This window comes from Bos indicus x Bos taurus, chromosome 1 (genome assembly GCF_003369695.1).
Source record: "Bos indicus x Bos taurus breed Angus x Brahman F1 hybrid chromosome 1, Bos_hybrid_MaternalHap_v2.0, whole genome shotgun sequence".
NCBI classification, from domain to species: Eukaryota; Metazoa; Chordata; class Mammalia; order Artiodactyla; family Bovidae; genus Bos; species Bos indicus x Bos taurus.
In genome coordinates this window covers 73,516,015-73,533,163 of record NC_040076.1, presented here as the reverse complement: position 1 = coordinate 73,533,163, position 17,149 = coordinate 73,516,015, and the positions used below count along the sequence as shown (strand labels likewise).

General features: G+C 36.5%; 1 protein-coding gene across 4 annotated transcripts in view; it reads left to right on the top strand.

Moving 5' to 3' along the window:
- The window catches only part of OPA1 (OPA1, mitochondrial dynamin like GTPase), an 86,605-nt gene that overhangs the window by 64,564 nt on the left and 4,892 nt on the right, over nt 1-17,149 (top strand). For all 4 annotated transcript variants that reach the window (XM_027538219.1, XM_027538201.1, XM_027538211.1 and 1 more), the window contains one exon: nt 16,720-16,791. In XM_027538219.1, coding sequence (XP_027394020.1) covers nt 16,720-16,784 — 65 coding nt within the window. In that variant the 3' untranslated portion in view covers nt 16,785-16,791. The remainder of the gene's footprint in view (nt 1-16,719; nt 16,792-17,149) is intronic.

The window sequence follows — 17,149 nt, the reverse complement described above, 5'->3', positions numbered from 1 at the left end:
AACAGCATAGATTAAAGAGGCTGGTAAATTAGAATTTTCCAATATCCGCAGCTTTTCTCTCCCATAGTTAATTTGCTCTGCTGACTCCCTACGCGAGGTGGCAACAGCTGGCCCTTTTACTAGAGCCCTGGGGATTAGAGTAGCAGTCGCAGCAGCATGCTCGGCCGCTTGCCTCTGTTGACTGTTCTTTATTGTTTGATGCCTGAGCATCTCCCAGACAGCCAGCAATTGTTTCTTGAATCCTAAAGTTTGTTTCTCTTGGGAGTATACAATGCTGGTGGGGCTCGTCTTTGTATCTCCTCTCTTTCCCAGTCTCCTCTTATCCTTTCTGTGCTTTCTCTTGATAATTAGAATGGGGTAAAGATACAAGTTTTGTATCTTAGTGTGCAGGAGATTCAGTTTTGATGCTAAAAACTTAGAAATATAGATGACAAATGGAAATTTCTTTTTTTCTCTGAGCTATCAGATAGTAACGAATTTTTTTTTTTAATGAAAACTTTGTTCTTCATGATTGGTATACTAGTGGCTTTATAATTTAATTTTATAAATTACATAAAAAGGGAGCAACAGCAGAATGATCCAGTGCTACATTTAAAAGCTAAGATTGGAAGAGAAATGCTCTTTAGCTGTTCCAGTTTAAGAAGTACCTTCATTATCTCTAAAATATAATTCTAATTTATAAGAGTTAAGTTTCTTCACACCGTGTTAAAACTTGGGTAAAAAGTAGTCAGAAAATATAAAGATGAGAAAAGCTTCAGCAAGAATAATTTTGTTCTTCATTTAGAAAAAAGAAATAGGTACCTCTTGAATTTAATTTTCATTGGTTCCTCCACATTCCTAAACTTCTGCCATACCTACAGAATCTTTGAGGGCCTTTGTGGATAAAAATAGCGGCCACACGGCAGTGTGAGACTAAAAATTATCCTTGAAAGATTATACTCAGAATCTGAAACTTAAAACTGTAGAAAAGGGCAGTCATGTTTAAACTACCTTTCCCAGAGCCAGGGCTCTGGCATGCGTATTTTGCCAAGTCTCCGTAGGTGATTCTTGCCATGCATCACAATAGCTATTCATGCCATGCCCTCAAACCAGTACTCTAGAGAGTTCTTCATGTTTACAGCAGTACAATCTGCCAAGTTAGTAACTGGGATGAAATTCTCATGTATCTTCTTTTAGTAGAGTGTGATAAATCATGTGACTACTGAAAATTTGTTATTTGAACCATCATCTGTAGTAGCATGTCCATTTTGTTTCTGTAAACATAACCAAAGAAAATTAATTTTGAAGGGATTTGATTTAAAGGATAAGAGGATAGTATTGAGTTGTAGAATTCTAGGTACCTAGACAATCTTGTGGCATCATTTATATATAAATACTATTATTGTGAGTTTTGGCCAATAATTATAGAACCTCAGTACTGGTTTCTCATCTCTGCTGGCTTCTAGCATGCTTCTAAGCATTCTTTTCCTTTGTCTCTCTTTTTCTAATCTCTCTCACTGTTCCTTTTTCTATGTCATTATTCTCTCTTGGTCCTGAGCTAGTGTTTTCCTCCTCTCTGCTTTTTTACCTTCCTTCAGTGGTTAGAAACCTTACTGAGGTAACTGCCAGTGTTGTTTAATTGAGCATAAGGCAGGCTTCCCACTATAGACAACTGTAGATCAACCAAAATAACCAATTTAAGAGAGTTTTTTCATGTCTGTTATGTATGATCTCTTCTGCCCAAGTGATAAGCTTCTTTCGTAAATTCACCTTACTTTGTAAATCATACATTGTATATGTTTGCTGAATGTTGAATCATGTTGCTTCAATACAGACTCTTCATTAGCCCACTTCTCTTAACTTAAAAGAGAGGGAAAAGGAAGCTTTCTCATCCTAAGGAAGCGTTCCTCTGTGTTGCCAGGAAACTGCCATCTCATTTCTCTTGTGGAACAGCTCACATGTCCTGCATTTAGCTCTGTATCCACACATTCCTTTGCTCACATTTTGTGATCTAGCTTTCATCCCTAACAAAACACCTGCTTTCTAGGTCACCTGTGATGTCTAATCACTGGCCCACCCAATTCACCAAAGCGTTTTCATTTTTGTGTGTGTTTATTAGGAAGTCTTAAGTCAATTGGAGTATTTTTATTCTCTCTGATATTTAGTACTTTTTGGAATGGTTAGTAGATGTGAATATATTTGAAAAAGATTGGAATTTTTTTCTTCACTGCAGAATAAATAACTACTTCCTGTGTTATGTTATCAGTGTTTGAGGTCTTTCAGGCATCTTCTCAGGGTAAAAGTGGTTGAGTTTCTAAATTCTGCCTTTGTGAAATATTTTTCCTAGTAAAATGAAATTGACAAAGCAGCTAAGAAAGAGAGTGAAGAGTTATTTTTACCTTGAGTCTGCAGAGATGAAGTAGAGTCTGCCTTTGTGTTGTAGCCCAAAAAAGGGAAAGAGAGAGTGTGTGTGAGCTGACACAAAGAATAAAGTAATCCTCAGGGAGAGTCCTCTGTGTTAAGAGAAGTAGTTATTTACAGGCATGATTCCACACGATGAGTCCAAATTGTGTGCTTTCCAGGTTATTGATGAGAAAATTTAGACTCAAAATGGGGCTTTTAGAATCAAGCACATTTTTCATGCACTAAGTCTGTCTTTTAAGGACAGCATTGAAGGATATTGATAAATTGGTACAAGATTAAAAGGATATTTACTTCTCTAAAATCTTAAACAGGCTACTGGTACTCAATGCTTTACTAGCAAGTGTGTTCGTTTTGCTTAAAAGCCACATTTTTAACTGACAAAAGTCAGAATAAGGATAGGAAAGGACTCTTTAGTAATTTATGAATTGAATTTTGGTTATCATTTTAAAGTGGATTCTATTTATGTGTTACTGTGTTATGTGTTTGAGTGTATATTAATATGTATAAAAAAGCCAGTGCTCATATTTAAAACTAGAAATTAGGCTGTTTTCCCCCTTGTTATTAATGCTTACCACTCCCTCAGAGTTTAGAATGAAATAATATCTTTATATTTGGGATTAAACTTTGTTTTATTTTTAAATAATGTCTTTTGTACTATTCTCTCCATTCTGAGATGGAGAGAAAAATGGAATCTAGTCATTGAAAACTAAATCAGACTATGAAACAATCCATTGACATGTGTAACAGTATATTAAAAAATAAAATTAAGCAGAAATGAATAATTTTTTTCAAAAATTGTCTTGAAGGACAAATTGATGGATACTGGTAATCTTTATAAAATACGGTTCTCAGAATAGTTGTTGGGGGAGGGCGTTAAGGGCAAAAGGAATTTTAATTTCTTTACCATTTTATACATTCCTTAACTGCTTCTTTGCCCAATGAGCATAATTCAGAATTACCTTAGAAATTTCATATTCTTAACTGTCATGTTCATAGAAATGATAAAAGCTGGTTTGTGATATGATAAATCTTAAGAGTGACTGATCAGATCAGATCAGTCGCTCAGTCGTGTCCGACTCTTTGCGACCCCATGAATCGCAGCACGCCAGGCCTCCCTGTCCATCACCAATTCCCGGAGTGCACTGAGACTCACGTCCATCGAGTCAGTGATGCCATCCAGCCATCTCATCCTCTGTTGTCCGCTTCTCCTCTTGCCCCCAATCCCTCCCAGCATCAGAGTCTTTTCCAGTGAGTCAACTCTTCGCATGAGGTGGCCAAAGATACCTTCCCAAATAACCTCTTGGTGATTGTGACACCAAGAAACATTTCACGGGCCCACATAGTGATCATTAATGTATCATCCTTTGTGGTGGGAAATTCACATTGAATTCTTCTCATTTCCTTCATGGATCTGTCATCTGTGAATGAATTGAAACCTTTCTTATTGAACTAGTGAAGTTTTTAAGCTTGTGCAGCCTATTAAAGATAACAGATTTTGTCTGCTTCTTGTTAGCTGGTGTATGGAAATGGTCTGTTTTAATTCCTCTTAGAATTCTTTCAGCCTATTCCTTTAGTTTTAGTGCTGTAAGTTAGATCTTTTTTGCTGGGTCAAGGAATTAGTCTCTCTCTTTAATGGCACCACCGCATGGTACCAGTTCTGAGTCATACGTACCTATTTTCACCCAGTACAACTGTCAGAATTTTGGGTGTTTTTGTTTTCATCTTTTTTTAAATCAGAGAACTAGTGCATATGCATTGTGTAAAATTAGAAAATATAGATGGCAGAACTTTTTAAGCTATTGCCACTGCCCAGAAATAACCACTGTAGCTCTATTCTAATAAAGTTTTTAATGTGATCTTAGGGCTATAATTTGTGTCACACATCTGGAACACACTTTTCATGAAGAGATCTTGGATTAGCTTCCATCTATACCCTGAGTCTTCAGTTTGTTGTCGTTGCTCCTATTTCTGGTTTCTCATCTATCAGAGTAGGCTAAATTTCTTTTTCTTTTCTTCATATAAACTTACTTCAGAAAGATTCATTGAGACGAATAAGGAGCATTAGTAAAAATAAAAACTATGATGCTCATTACTTAAAATAGATGAGGTATTCCAGAGGCTATCTTATAACAAAACATATACTAAAAATTACTGTTTTAAAGTTAATCTCCATCTGTATTTAGGACCCTGGCACTTCCTGTACATGGTTTTGCCTTCACTATGTCTCCCCTTCCTTCAGAGATGCTTGAAGTATTTGCTTCTTAAAACTGTGGGGTCAATTCATGATTCTCTTTCAAACAGGAAAGGATTTGAATGTTTGGCTGCTGCTGCTGCTAAGTCAATTCAGTCGTGTACAACTTTGTGCAACCCCATAGACGGCAGCCCACCAGGCTCCCCTGTCCCTGGGATTCTCCAGGCAAGAACACTGGAGTGGGTTGCCATTTCCTTCTCCAATGCATGAAAGTGAAAAGTGAAAGTGAAGTTGCTCAGTCGTGTCCGACCCTCAGCGACCCTATGGACTGCAGCCTTCCAGGCTCCTCCATCCATGGGATTTTCCAGGCAGGAGTACTGGAGTGGGTTTGGCTGCTACCTCCACTTTAAACCATCCACTCTCTTCTTAACTTTGTAACCTTTTATTCTCACTGAGACTGCTGACAATCAAGAAAGCAATGAGCCAGGCAAGCTTTAGGAAAAGAAAGTATTCTCCAGTAGCTGCATCATTAGGTACTTTGGAATCCCAGTCAAATCCTGCTTGGAACTTTTTATATATCCCTTAAATGTGTACAGAGCTTTACACTTTACACAGTTTCTTACGTTTGCCTTGTAAAGGCATATAAGGCTTATAAGTTATTATCCCCATTGTTCAAATGGGAAAATCTATGTTCATTGAGGAAAATGGTTTAGCCAAACACAAAAATCTTTATGGCAAAGCTGGGGCTAACAACGTGTATTAGAGATAGTATGTTTTTAGATTTGTTTTGGGATTCTGTTCCTCTGGTCTGGGATTATGCTAGTGGGTGACTGTATATAACCAAGTTCATATAGTTTGGCTTCCTTTTTTATATTATTTTTCAATGTGTTGGTTTCCGACCCTGCTCTTCTAGTTAAACTAATCACTAACTCTAGAACAATAAGTTTGTCTCCTAAAGACATGTAATGATTTCATTCTTCAAAAAAAAAATAACTCAGGCATATAAATCTATGCATGCTTATTGCTTTTTCATGATTATTCCTTTTCTGTAGAAGAAATTATGATTATAATTTAAAGGTGATTTTCTAAGTTAGTGAATGCATGAAATTAACTCTGAAGTTATTTTTGTTTTTGAGCTTTATTCTGACTTATGAAACCAATATCAGTAATGATACCTCTTTATAGGGTTATAGTGAGAAATAACTGAAAGCTTATGAAATCAGCCTAAAAAAAAAATGAATGCCTATTAGTTCTCCTTGTGATAAAATTAATAATACTTTGTTCTAATGCAATATTTTATTTAAGAAATAAAATTATATTTCATTTTTGTTTTTCATCTCACTTAATTCATAACTTTGTTAAAGTCTACAATTTTTAATTCCATACTTTACATTCTGCAAACTTTAGTTTGGTTCATAAATCAGAATTGCATTCTCCCTTCTTGTATTTTTTCTTTTACTTTTAAAATTACATTAATGAGCTGACTGTTTAAGAATCATTCTCGTGATTCATTCATCTGTTACTCCTCCCTTTTAAACCTTCAGAACTGAAGGTCTTTTGACAAACCAATATTTATAACAGTTTGACAGCAGGATGAGGAACAGCGTTTGTCTTTGTAACAGCTTGAAGAAAGACCCTTTCCAGGATCCAGTCATGCAGTTACAATCTTGACCTCTTTCTTATGCTGGGAACATACATAGAGCAGCACCTCCCATGTGTTTTCTTGTCCCATTGACTGTCCATTCACTTCCCATCTGTTTGGCAGTCTTAAAGGAACAGAAGGGGCCCTCTTCTTATAAATCTGTCTTTGCAAGTGATAAATGATGTTCTGTCTCTTTAAGAGCTGCCTGGGTGGTTTTCCTTTTCTTAAAATGTTTCAACGTCTCTCCTAACAAAATTCAGAGTAAAATACGCTTTTAAGAATAAGAAGAAAATAGGAAAGAAAGAAATGATGAATTATTTTTATACTTTCTTAATTATTTGGGCCTGAATATCTTACTGGTCTTAAGTCTAGTGCTTTTTTAGCTTTCCCAATTAATTACCTATATCATAGTTGTTAAATTGTATTGATTTTTAGGCTTTCCTGTGGGCAAAAAAAAGAAATTATTTACTTTGAAATACTATATTTAAGCTTTTTTGAGGGAAAAAAATCAATATATTGTTAATGAGTTAGCATATAAAATAACTTCTAAATATTTTTTCATCATAATTTTGAGTTGATAGTTGTATGAATATGAAATATTTTATTACTGGATACAGAATTAAATAACTCACAGGAGATGATTATAATCTTATGGTAGAATCTAACTTTTAAAAAAATAATCATGAATCGTATAGAAATGTATGATTTTTTTCTGTTGCTGAAAATAATGACTTTAAGTATAGATATTTATATCTTTGAGTTTTCTGAGAATTGAGCAGAAATGAAAATACTTTATTTTTTCTCTCACATAGAGATTGTTCATTTCAGTTCAGTTCAGTCGCTCAGTCATGTCCGACTCTTTGCGACCCCATGAATCGCAGCACGCCAGGCCTCCCTATCCATCACCAACTCCCGGAGTTCACCCAGACTCACGTCCACTGAGTCAGTGATGCCATCCAGCCATCTCATCCTCTGTTGTCCCCTTCTCCTCCTGCCCCCAATCCCTCCCAGCATCAGAGTCTTTTCCAATGAGTCAACTCTGCGCATGAGGTGGCCAAAGTACTGGAGTTTCAGTTTTAGCATTATTCCTTCCAAAGAAATCCCAGGGCTGATCTCCTTCAGGATGGACCGGTTGGATCTCCTTGCAGTCCAAGGGACTCTCAAGAGTCTTCTCCAACACCACAGTTCAAAAGCATCAATTCTTCGGCGCTCAGCTTTCTTCACAGTCCAACTCTCACATCCATACATGACCACTGGAAAAACTATAGCCTTGACTAGACGGACCTTTGTTGGCAAAGTAATGTCTCTGCTTTTGAGTATGCTATCTAGGTTGGTCATAACTTTCCTTCCAAGGAGTAAGCGTCTTTTAATTTCATGGCTGCAGTCACCATCTGCAGTGATTTTGGAGCCCAAAAAAATAGTCTGACACTGTTTCCCCATCTATTTCCCATGAAGTGATGGGACCAGATGCCATAATCTTCGTTTTCTGAATGTTGAGCTTTAAGCCAACCTTTTCACTCTTCACTTTCACTTTCATCAAGAGGCTTTTTAGTTCCTCTTCACTTTCTGCCATAAGGGTGGTGTCATCTGCATATCTGAGGTTATTGATATTTCTCCCAGCAGTCTTGATTCCAGCTTGTGCTTCTTCCAGCCCAGCATTTCTCATGATGTACTCTGCATAAAAGTTAAATAAGCAGGGTGACAGTATGTGATATTGTTTCCCAAAAATGTTCTTAAATTACTGATTTTAAAAGCGCTGCTGGTATAAAAAGATCATTTTTAGAGTATTATAATATATTGCATGAATCAGCTTCCTGTGGTGTCTCTTCTACAAACTAGCTTGTTAGTTTACTAATTACCTGCCTTATTCCTGAAATAATTTGATGCAGCTTATAAAGATCTACCCTGTGCAAAAGGTAAGTATACTTAAATGATAAGGGTGGAAGGGAAGAGAAAATGCAGGCAATGGAATAATGTGAAACTTAGGATGTGATTGGTGCTCTTGAGGGTTCTGCATACTTTGCTATAAACAAGCTGTCAATTTAGTCTTGAGCTTCCTACTGGTGTTTACGAATTGGTCTCTGATCCCCTAGCCCTGTGTACAGCAAAGCCAATCAACTGACACTGGGTTGTGGTGAAGAAATGTTGTTGTTGTTCTGTCACTAAGTCATATCCAACTCTTTGCAACCCCCATGACTGTAGCACGTCAGGCTCCTCTGTCTTCACCTGCTCCTCTGTCCTCCACTGTCTCCTGGAGTTTGCTGAGGTTCGTGTTCATTGAGTCATTGATGCTGTCTAACCATCTCATCCTCTGCCACCGCCTTCTCCTCCTGCCTTCTGTCTTTCCTGGCATCAGGATCTTTTCCAGTGAGTTGGTTTTTCACATTAAGTGGCCAAAGTGTTGGAGCTTCAGCATCAGTCCTTCCAATGAATATTCAGGGTTGATTTCATTTAGGATTGGCAGTTTGAACTGGCAGTACAGGAGACTCTCAAGAGTCTTCTCTAACAATTCAAAAGCATCGATTTTTCATTACTCGATCTTCTTTATGGATCATCTCTCACATCTATACATGACTACTGGAAAAACCATAGCTTTGACTATACAGACCTGTTGGCAAAGTGATGTCTCTGGTTTTTAATACGCTGTCTAGGTCTGTCATAACTTTTCTTCAAGGAGCAAGCATCTTTTAATTTCATGGCTGCAGTCATCATCCACAATGATTTTGGAGCCCAGGAAAATAAAATCTGCCACTGTTTCCACTTTTTCCCCTTCTATTTGCCATGAAGTGATGGGACTAGATGCCATGATTTTAGTTTTCTGAATGTTGAGTTTTAAGCCAGCTTTTTCCATTCTCTTTCACCCTCATCAAGAGACTCTTTAGTTCCTCTTCACTTTATGCCATTAGAGTGGTATCATTTACATATCTGAGTTGTTGATATTTCTCCCAGCAATATTGCTTCCAGCTTGAGCTTCATCCAGCTCAGCATTTCACATGATGTACTCTGCATGTAAGTTGAATAAGCAGGGTGACAATATGCAGCCTTGTCATACTCCTTTCCCAATTTTGAATCACTTATTTAATTGTTCCATGTCTGATTCTAACCGTTGCTTCTTGACCTGCATACAGGTTTCTCGGGAGACAGGTGAGATGGTCTGATACTCCCATCTGTTTAAGAATTTTCCACAGTTTGTTGTGGTCTGCACAGTCAAAGGCTTCAGTGTAGTCAGTGAAGCAGAACATAAATTATAATTTATTTCACAGACTTTCCTTATGGCAGCTTTCCTTCTAAATCATATTGTTTTGGGGTCTGACATAAACTTTTAAAATCATCTTTTAAAAAAATATATATTTATTTATTGGCTGCACTGGGTCCTAGCTGTGGCATGTGAACTCTTGGTTGCAGCATGTGGGATCTAGTTCCCTGACTAGGGATCGAACCTGGGTCCCCTGCATTGGGAGCATGGAGTCTTAGCCACCAGACCACCAGGAAAGTCCCTAAAATAATCTTTAATGTTTAGATTAAGTATTGCTTAAGTCAGATCACTCACCTGTCAATAAATGAGTGAACAATGAATGAATATTCATGGGCATCTATTACATAGCAAGTGTAGCACTTGCTGAGTGATTTTAAATGACAGGCTTCTTTGTAAGTAGATAATTCATATAAGCAGTCCTATTCCTGGGTGGAGGGCGGGGTGGGGACAATATAAAATGCATCTTTCTAAAATGAACTCTGCAGTCCTTTGAGAATAATATCATTTGTGGTTGCAGTTTTTGCTAGTAGCTTCAGTTCAGTTCAGTCACTCAGTCGCGTCCGACTCTTTGGGACCCCATGAATCACAGCACACCAGGCCTCCCTGTCCATCACCAACTCCCAGAGTTCACCCAGACTCAATCCATCGAGTCAGTGATGCCATCCAGCCATCTCATCCTCTGTCGTCCCCTTCTCCTCCTGCCCCCAATCCCTCCCAGCATCAGAGTCTTTTCCAATGAGTCAACTCTGCGCATGAGGTGGCCAAAGTACTGGAGTTTCAGCTTTAAAATCATTCCTTCCAAAGAAATCCCAGGGCTGATCTCCTTCAGAATGGACTGGTTGGATCTCCTTGCAGTCCAAGGGACTCTCAAGAGTCTTCTCCAACACCACAGTTCAAAGGCATCAATTCTTCAGCGCTCAGCCTTCTTCACAGTCCAACTCTCACATCCATACATGACCACCAGAAAAACCATAGCCTTGACTAGACAGACCTTTGTTGGCAAAGTAATGTCTCTGCTTTTGAATATGCTATCTAGGTTGGTCATAACTTTCCTTCCAAGGAGTAAGCGTCTTTTAATTTCATGGCTGCAGTCACCATCTGCAGTGATTTTGGAGCCCCAAAAAATAAAGTCTGCCACTGTTTCCACTGTTTCCCCATCTATTTCCCATGAAGTGATGGGACCAGACGCCATGATCTTTGTTTTTTGAATGTTGAGCTTTAAGCCAACCTTTTCACTCTCCACTTTCACTTTCATCAAGAGGCTTTTTAGTTCCTCTTCACTTTCTGCCATAAGGGTGGTGTCATCTGCATATCTGAGGTTATCAGATAAAAAGATACTAAAGAACAAAAGACCACGAATAAGTTTTAAAAGGTGCAATTATTAATAACATCAGAATAGTACATTTCAGTCCTGAGTTTTAAAGTACAATAATATATAGACTTTGAATTTTTTAAGACATATTCCCTCCTTTTATAGATAAAGAAACTAGGACTGTGATTTGTCTACAATACTAAGGTTAAAGGCAAAGCCAGGACTAGAAACTTAGTTCTCCTGATCATACTATCATACGCCTGTTAGTACAGTACGGTCTCATTTATATAAAAATCATATGAAATAACCCATTGATTATTAGGAGCCTTTGACCAGGGATTCCTAACACTGTTTTTTGTCAGACACTCGTTTCATTTTTGTATACTTCATTTTGTGAAGTCTGTGTTTTATAAAATTTGTCTATAATACGCTTTTATTTTTAATTTGAAACATAGAATTGCAGTTATATATCTCTTAATCAGCCCAAACAGATAATTGTTACAAGAGTAGATGTAATTCTAGCCCAAACAAAGATTTCCATTTGAACTTTTGAAGCAATAGAAATAACCCAGAGAACTCTATTTCTACCTCACAGACCCCTGGAAGTCTGGACCCCTCCCAGCTTTGAAATTACTGTCCCAGTCGCAAACAGCTTTCCCCAGGACACAGGGGATGACGCCTCCCTCTTCTGTAACAAACACGTCTACTGTTTGTCTTTATTAATGAATATGTTTAAAAATAATCATACCTATTTGTAGGGAAGAGAAAAAAATAAACTAAGGGCCAGGACTCAGAAGATAAGTGTTAGATTTAAATGTGCATCTTTGTATCTCTTTGGCTCTTCCTTTCAGCTGTCAAAGGTATACATGTTTCCTGGTGCTAACTCTAAGATTTTGAGTGTAGTTTTGAGAATCTTGAATCTGGTCTGGATTCACTTGTTTTTGGTTGGTGTTCTTTCCTTGTTTCCCTAAATGATTCCTTTAAACACTGAATTTCTAAAGAGCACTTACAGTGTAATTGTCTAATAAAAAGCAAGCCTGTACAGGAACAGCATATGTAACATAATAAGAAGTGTTCCTTTAATTTTCAGTCCCGTAGTGAACAGCTTTTTATAGCAAAATTTCACCTACAAGGTGTCCCCAAGCTTGGTAGAACATGTGCATGCAGCGTGTTATGAAACAGTTCTCTTAAGGAGCATTTGGGTCTTTGGATGTGTGCTTGTATAAAATACACTGCATCCGTAAGTTTGCAGCTCATTTCTCTACGCTTTCTCTAAAAACATCAGAAGTTGTCAAAGGTTTATTTCGGTTCATGTGTAGAGTTGTGCGTGATTCTTTGTTCCTGTTCTAAACTGTTACTAACCACTGAAGTGAGCCTTCTCCCGGGTTTGGCCTTTTGGATTCACAGTGTATTCAAAACCTAATTACAGATTAGTGTGGTTTTGAGACTTTTAGAACAACTATCAGAAGACTCAAAAGGAAAATGAGAGTAGTGGTATCATTTCACGTAGAGATAAAGAGACCCTAAACATGAATGGTGTCAAGTCATCTAAAGAAAAGAAAAAAGAGAAGGAACTTCATTCACTGAGACTGATGGTTTATGAGTTGGGGATTATGGGAATATTCATGACTCAATCAAGAAGCACAATGAATTGATGTTTGAAATTGTTCATCTTTTAAGTAAACATTGGATAAATGGAAAGTAGACTCCGTATTCACTACATGTGGAATTGGCTGTTTCAGTGTACAGAAATAGCAGTTTGTTAATCTCTTCCTGAGTTGGTTTAGTTTATCAAGTAAATCACAAATTTATAAGAATTCTCTAGCTATGTAAATATTTAATGCAAATATTTAATAGAAAAAGGAGTTTGCTCTATAATTAGCCTTGCTAATATATACACATTTTTCCGTGGGAAAGTAAGTTCTAATGTTGATAAATTAAATACCGTTAAGGTTTGGGGATTTGAAAACACTGTAATAGTGAGACATTAATTTGAAGGATCAGAAAGTGGAAAGTGTTAGTTGCTAACATTCCAACTTGATTTTTATGCATAACTCAGTTTTCTGTGCAGCCAGATACAAGACATTGTTGGAACTTTACATCAGAATTTAAAATTAATTCAAATATGGAAAATAATGTTGCTTATTATTTGTAATATAACTTCCTTGCAAAGCTTGAAATCATGCATGTGTGTGCTTATATAGTCATCATATTTTAGCCTTCTTAAGTAAGGTGTAATAATTAAGTCCTCCCTCCACTCCCCCATCAATTGCTATTGTATTCTAAGACCTGAGTATTCTCTGTTCCATGTTGTTGGGAGCCTACCAGCTTTTCTTGATCTTCATTGTCAACATGTACCCTGCCTCTTGTTCACAGACTTGCTCTAGCTCTTGTGATCCTGACATAACATCCTGGAAGCATGTTAAGTGCTTCTTTCCCCCTTCTTGATAACCTGTAGCCATCATTCTCCATGCCATACTTGTGGTAACTTCATTTATCAAATATTTATTAAGCATGTATAGTAAGTCAGACACTGTTGTAGACACTGAAGACGCTGAGCTTTTTTGGTCCAGTTTCCTGCTCTAATATTGTTCTCCAAGGGTCTCTCCAAATGTGTATAGATCTAATCTCAAGAGGAAGAAGTAATAATAATACTCATCTTACCATAATATTCATATTATGATAGCATAATATACATTTTTTAGACACTCCTAGACACAGAATTACTTACATTCTCAGTTAACTATCTTATTTTCTATTTTTATTATCAAAATATCTTGTTTCACAGAAGGCAAAACTTGCAACAAATACACTTGCAATAATAGCATTTGTTTTGTTACCATTTAGAATCTGCATATGGTAGTAGATCTGGTATGTGTCTCTGAATTGGAGGAAGGTGGACAAGGCTAACTCTCCAGGCTTAATAGCCTCGTCTTTGGCAGTGAAACGTGTGGGGTTATATGAGGACCGAATGAAATGTGGGATCTGAAATCACACAAAGCATAGTAGACACTTACAGACTTAGAGAGAGGTAGAAGGTAAGCAAGGAATTCTTCGTAAAGGCAGGGTATCATATGTCCCCATGTCACTTCAGTAAGTACATTATATAAGTGAAGGAACAAATGGAGAAATGAGTTTTCCAGTTTAGTATTAAAACATTTATCACAGTTATTCTTTTTTCTTTTAACTTTTACCTCCATCCTCTTCTCTCTCATCTCCTCCCATTAATTCCTAGTTACTTACTAGTGTGCTTTGTGTTATTCTTGAGGTTTCAGGGCACAGAGGTATAGTGTCTTGATGTTCCAGTGGTAAAATATTTTGTAAAAACAACTTTTTAAAGGGATAATTGGTAGTTTTTTATTCTGTGGTTTTCATATATAATTAGTTTTTTAAAAACTTTATGAGGAACATCACTTATCTTGAATTTTAGAAGAATTTGAATTTGATTCAGATTCCAGTGTTAGGCACACGCATCAGAGTGGCTCTTGGTCTCTGTCAATACACGTAGATCTTTCTGTGAACAGTGTCTTGTGAGTGATGCTACTGTCCCACACACTCACAGATAGTCTGTCCAGCTGAGCATAGAGGTCATTGACGGGGCAAAGGATGGATAGAGCTGGCCCTTCAGCTGCCTGATTGTACTCAGATGATGGAGCAGATAGATTGTGATTTACTTCCTTCATACAATACAGTTTTCCCACGTAGAAGTAGTTCTCAGTACAGTGTTTAGAGAGCTGCTAAGGCTCTGAACACTTGTTTGAGATGTCCATGTTTTGTGCTATTTAAGCTAGATGATTTTTTAAAGACCTCATCCATTTCCAAAATTCTGTGAGATGATTTAGAAAACTTTTTTCGCCCTATTTCCCAGCCTCCTCTAAAGAAGGTCGTCAACTGAACTATAGTATCTGAAACTCTGTAAATGTTCAGTGAAGAAGATAGGTGAACTGTTCTAAGTAACTATATGAAATAATTTTTAAAATAAAAATATGGCCTTTTTTTGTGAAAGGAAGGATGTTTACTGGTTTGACTGCTAGTTAAAAAAACAAACAAACAAAAAAACAAAAAAAACAGACTACAAAAAGTATGAACTAAATTTCCAGGAATCTGATTTTTTTTAGATAGAAGCAAGGAATTCTTGCTTACATTTAACTGTAGCATATTTTCTCAGTAAATACTTTGTTTAAAATAATAGGGGATCCCTCTGCCCTGGATTTTTTTGGTGTGTATTCATCTCAGTCTAATACCAAGAATTAGAAGTTCTAAATTACTGGAAGAAGAAAATGAAAACATTCCATTCTTTATATACAACTCCGGTGGGCTATGCTGAGCTCCTGCAGTGCTAACAAAAATTTACCAAAAGAACAGTTCTTTTTATTGGCTACTCATCACACATGCTGTCTCATTGATAAAAAAGGATACTTATATCTTCGATTGCAGACTATTTATTTTTAAATGTAAAAGATGCAAATGTTGTAAATCAATTATATTTCAGTTTTTAAAAAATAGAAAAGCTGAAAAAAAGAATAAACACTGTACGAGTAAGAATAGAAGGTAGAAGGCTTTGCAGTTTTGCCTTTAGGTCACCAACTTTGAACCAGTCGTTTCACTTTAATTGATAATTGACTCACTAACATATTATGTTAACAGGATAAAAGTACTTGTTATCATGCTTACTGTTGTTGTTCAGTCACTAAGTCATGTCCAACTCTTTGCGACACCATGGACTGCAGCACGCCAAGCTTCCCTGTCTTTCACTATCTCCTGGAGTTTGTTCAAACCCACATCCATTGAGTCAGTGATGCCATCCAACCATCTCATCCTCTATCGCCCCCTTCTCCTTTTGCCCTCAATCTTTCCTAGCATCAGGGTCTTTGCTAATGAGTCACATCAGGTGGCCAAAGTATTGGAGCTTCAGCTTCAGCCATCAGTCCTTCTAAAGAATATTCATGGTTGATTTCCTTTAGGATTGACTGGTTTGATCTCCTTGTTGTTTAAGGGACTCTCAGGAGTCTTCTCCAGCACCACAGTTCAATAGCATGCCTAATCTGTGTTTTAAAATAGGAGCTACCTGATTAAGTTAGTAGTGAAGTAGAATAAATCATGACTCTTTCTGCTTTTAATATTAGGAGATTGGCATGCCATGTGAACACATTTTGAAGGAAATTTTTATGTTTCAGGGAGAATTTGTAGATTTTATTTGAACACCTAAAGTGAAAACCTGAAATCAAACAAAATAAATCTGTCTTCAGTGGCTCAGGTGTTTTTAAATTTTCCTTCCTCATTCACAGAAAGAAAAGTACATTTTTATTATTTTTTAAGTGTTATTGCCTTTTTCATTTTTGTTGAAGGTACTTCCTATAGTTTCTTTTTTGTCTTCAGTGTTAGGACATTTTGACATGTAAAGTGTACATTTTAATGTGGTCATATTGGTTGATCTTTGTAACTCTTCCTATTACTTCACACCTAGAAAGTCATTTTCTAGTTGAAGGCCAGTTATATACTCACCTGTATTCTCTTCTAATTTTAAAAAGTTTGGTTTCATTATTTTATATTTTCCTCTGTTCCAGATAATGCTAACTGTGAGTACTTGGTTAGACCCCAGAGAATCTTAACAACTCCTTAAAATTATACACATAATTGTATGTGTATCTATATCTATATTTGCCTTTTTCTGTGTAAGAATCTGCAACATTTATTAGATTCTGAAAAGGATCTGTCCCCTACACTCCTCCCCTTTCCAAAAAATTATTAGAAGGGCTACTGCTATAATCTCTTTGAACTTTATTTGGATATCAGATGGTATGTCATGTGAAGGTAATTTTTCCCCTTTTCCTAAGTAGTTCAAGTATCCCAAACCATTGCCGTCAAGAAATAAATTTGTTTTTAATTAATTTGTTATCTTCTTATTTCTACAGAAAAAGTTAGAGAAATCCAAGAAAAACTTGATGCATTTATTGAAGCTCTTCATCAGGAGAAATAAATTATAAGTGAGTAAAAAAATCTCTTACTGCATTGGTACTGACTAAACACAAAATTTATATTTAAAACTTACTTTAACAGTTTACCATTCTACTTAACTATATCCTACTTACTCCTTAATAATAATCTTAATGTAATTAAATAATTTAAAAAGCAGGAATTTCCAAAACTAGATTCTACAGTTTTTATGTATGATGTTCCTTTGAATAACTTGATCGCCTTGTGGCTGAACTAAAAATATCCCCTAGAACTCATTTTGAACATAAAAAAAGGTGAACAAAGCTAAAATATTTCATGATATGCTGGTGGCTCATAGATTTTCTGTTTATAAAGAATTGAACTGTTGCACTCATTTTCTCATTGTTC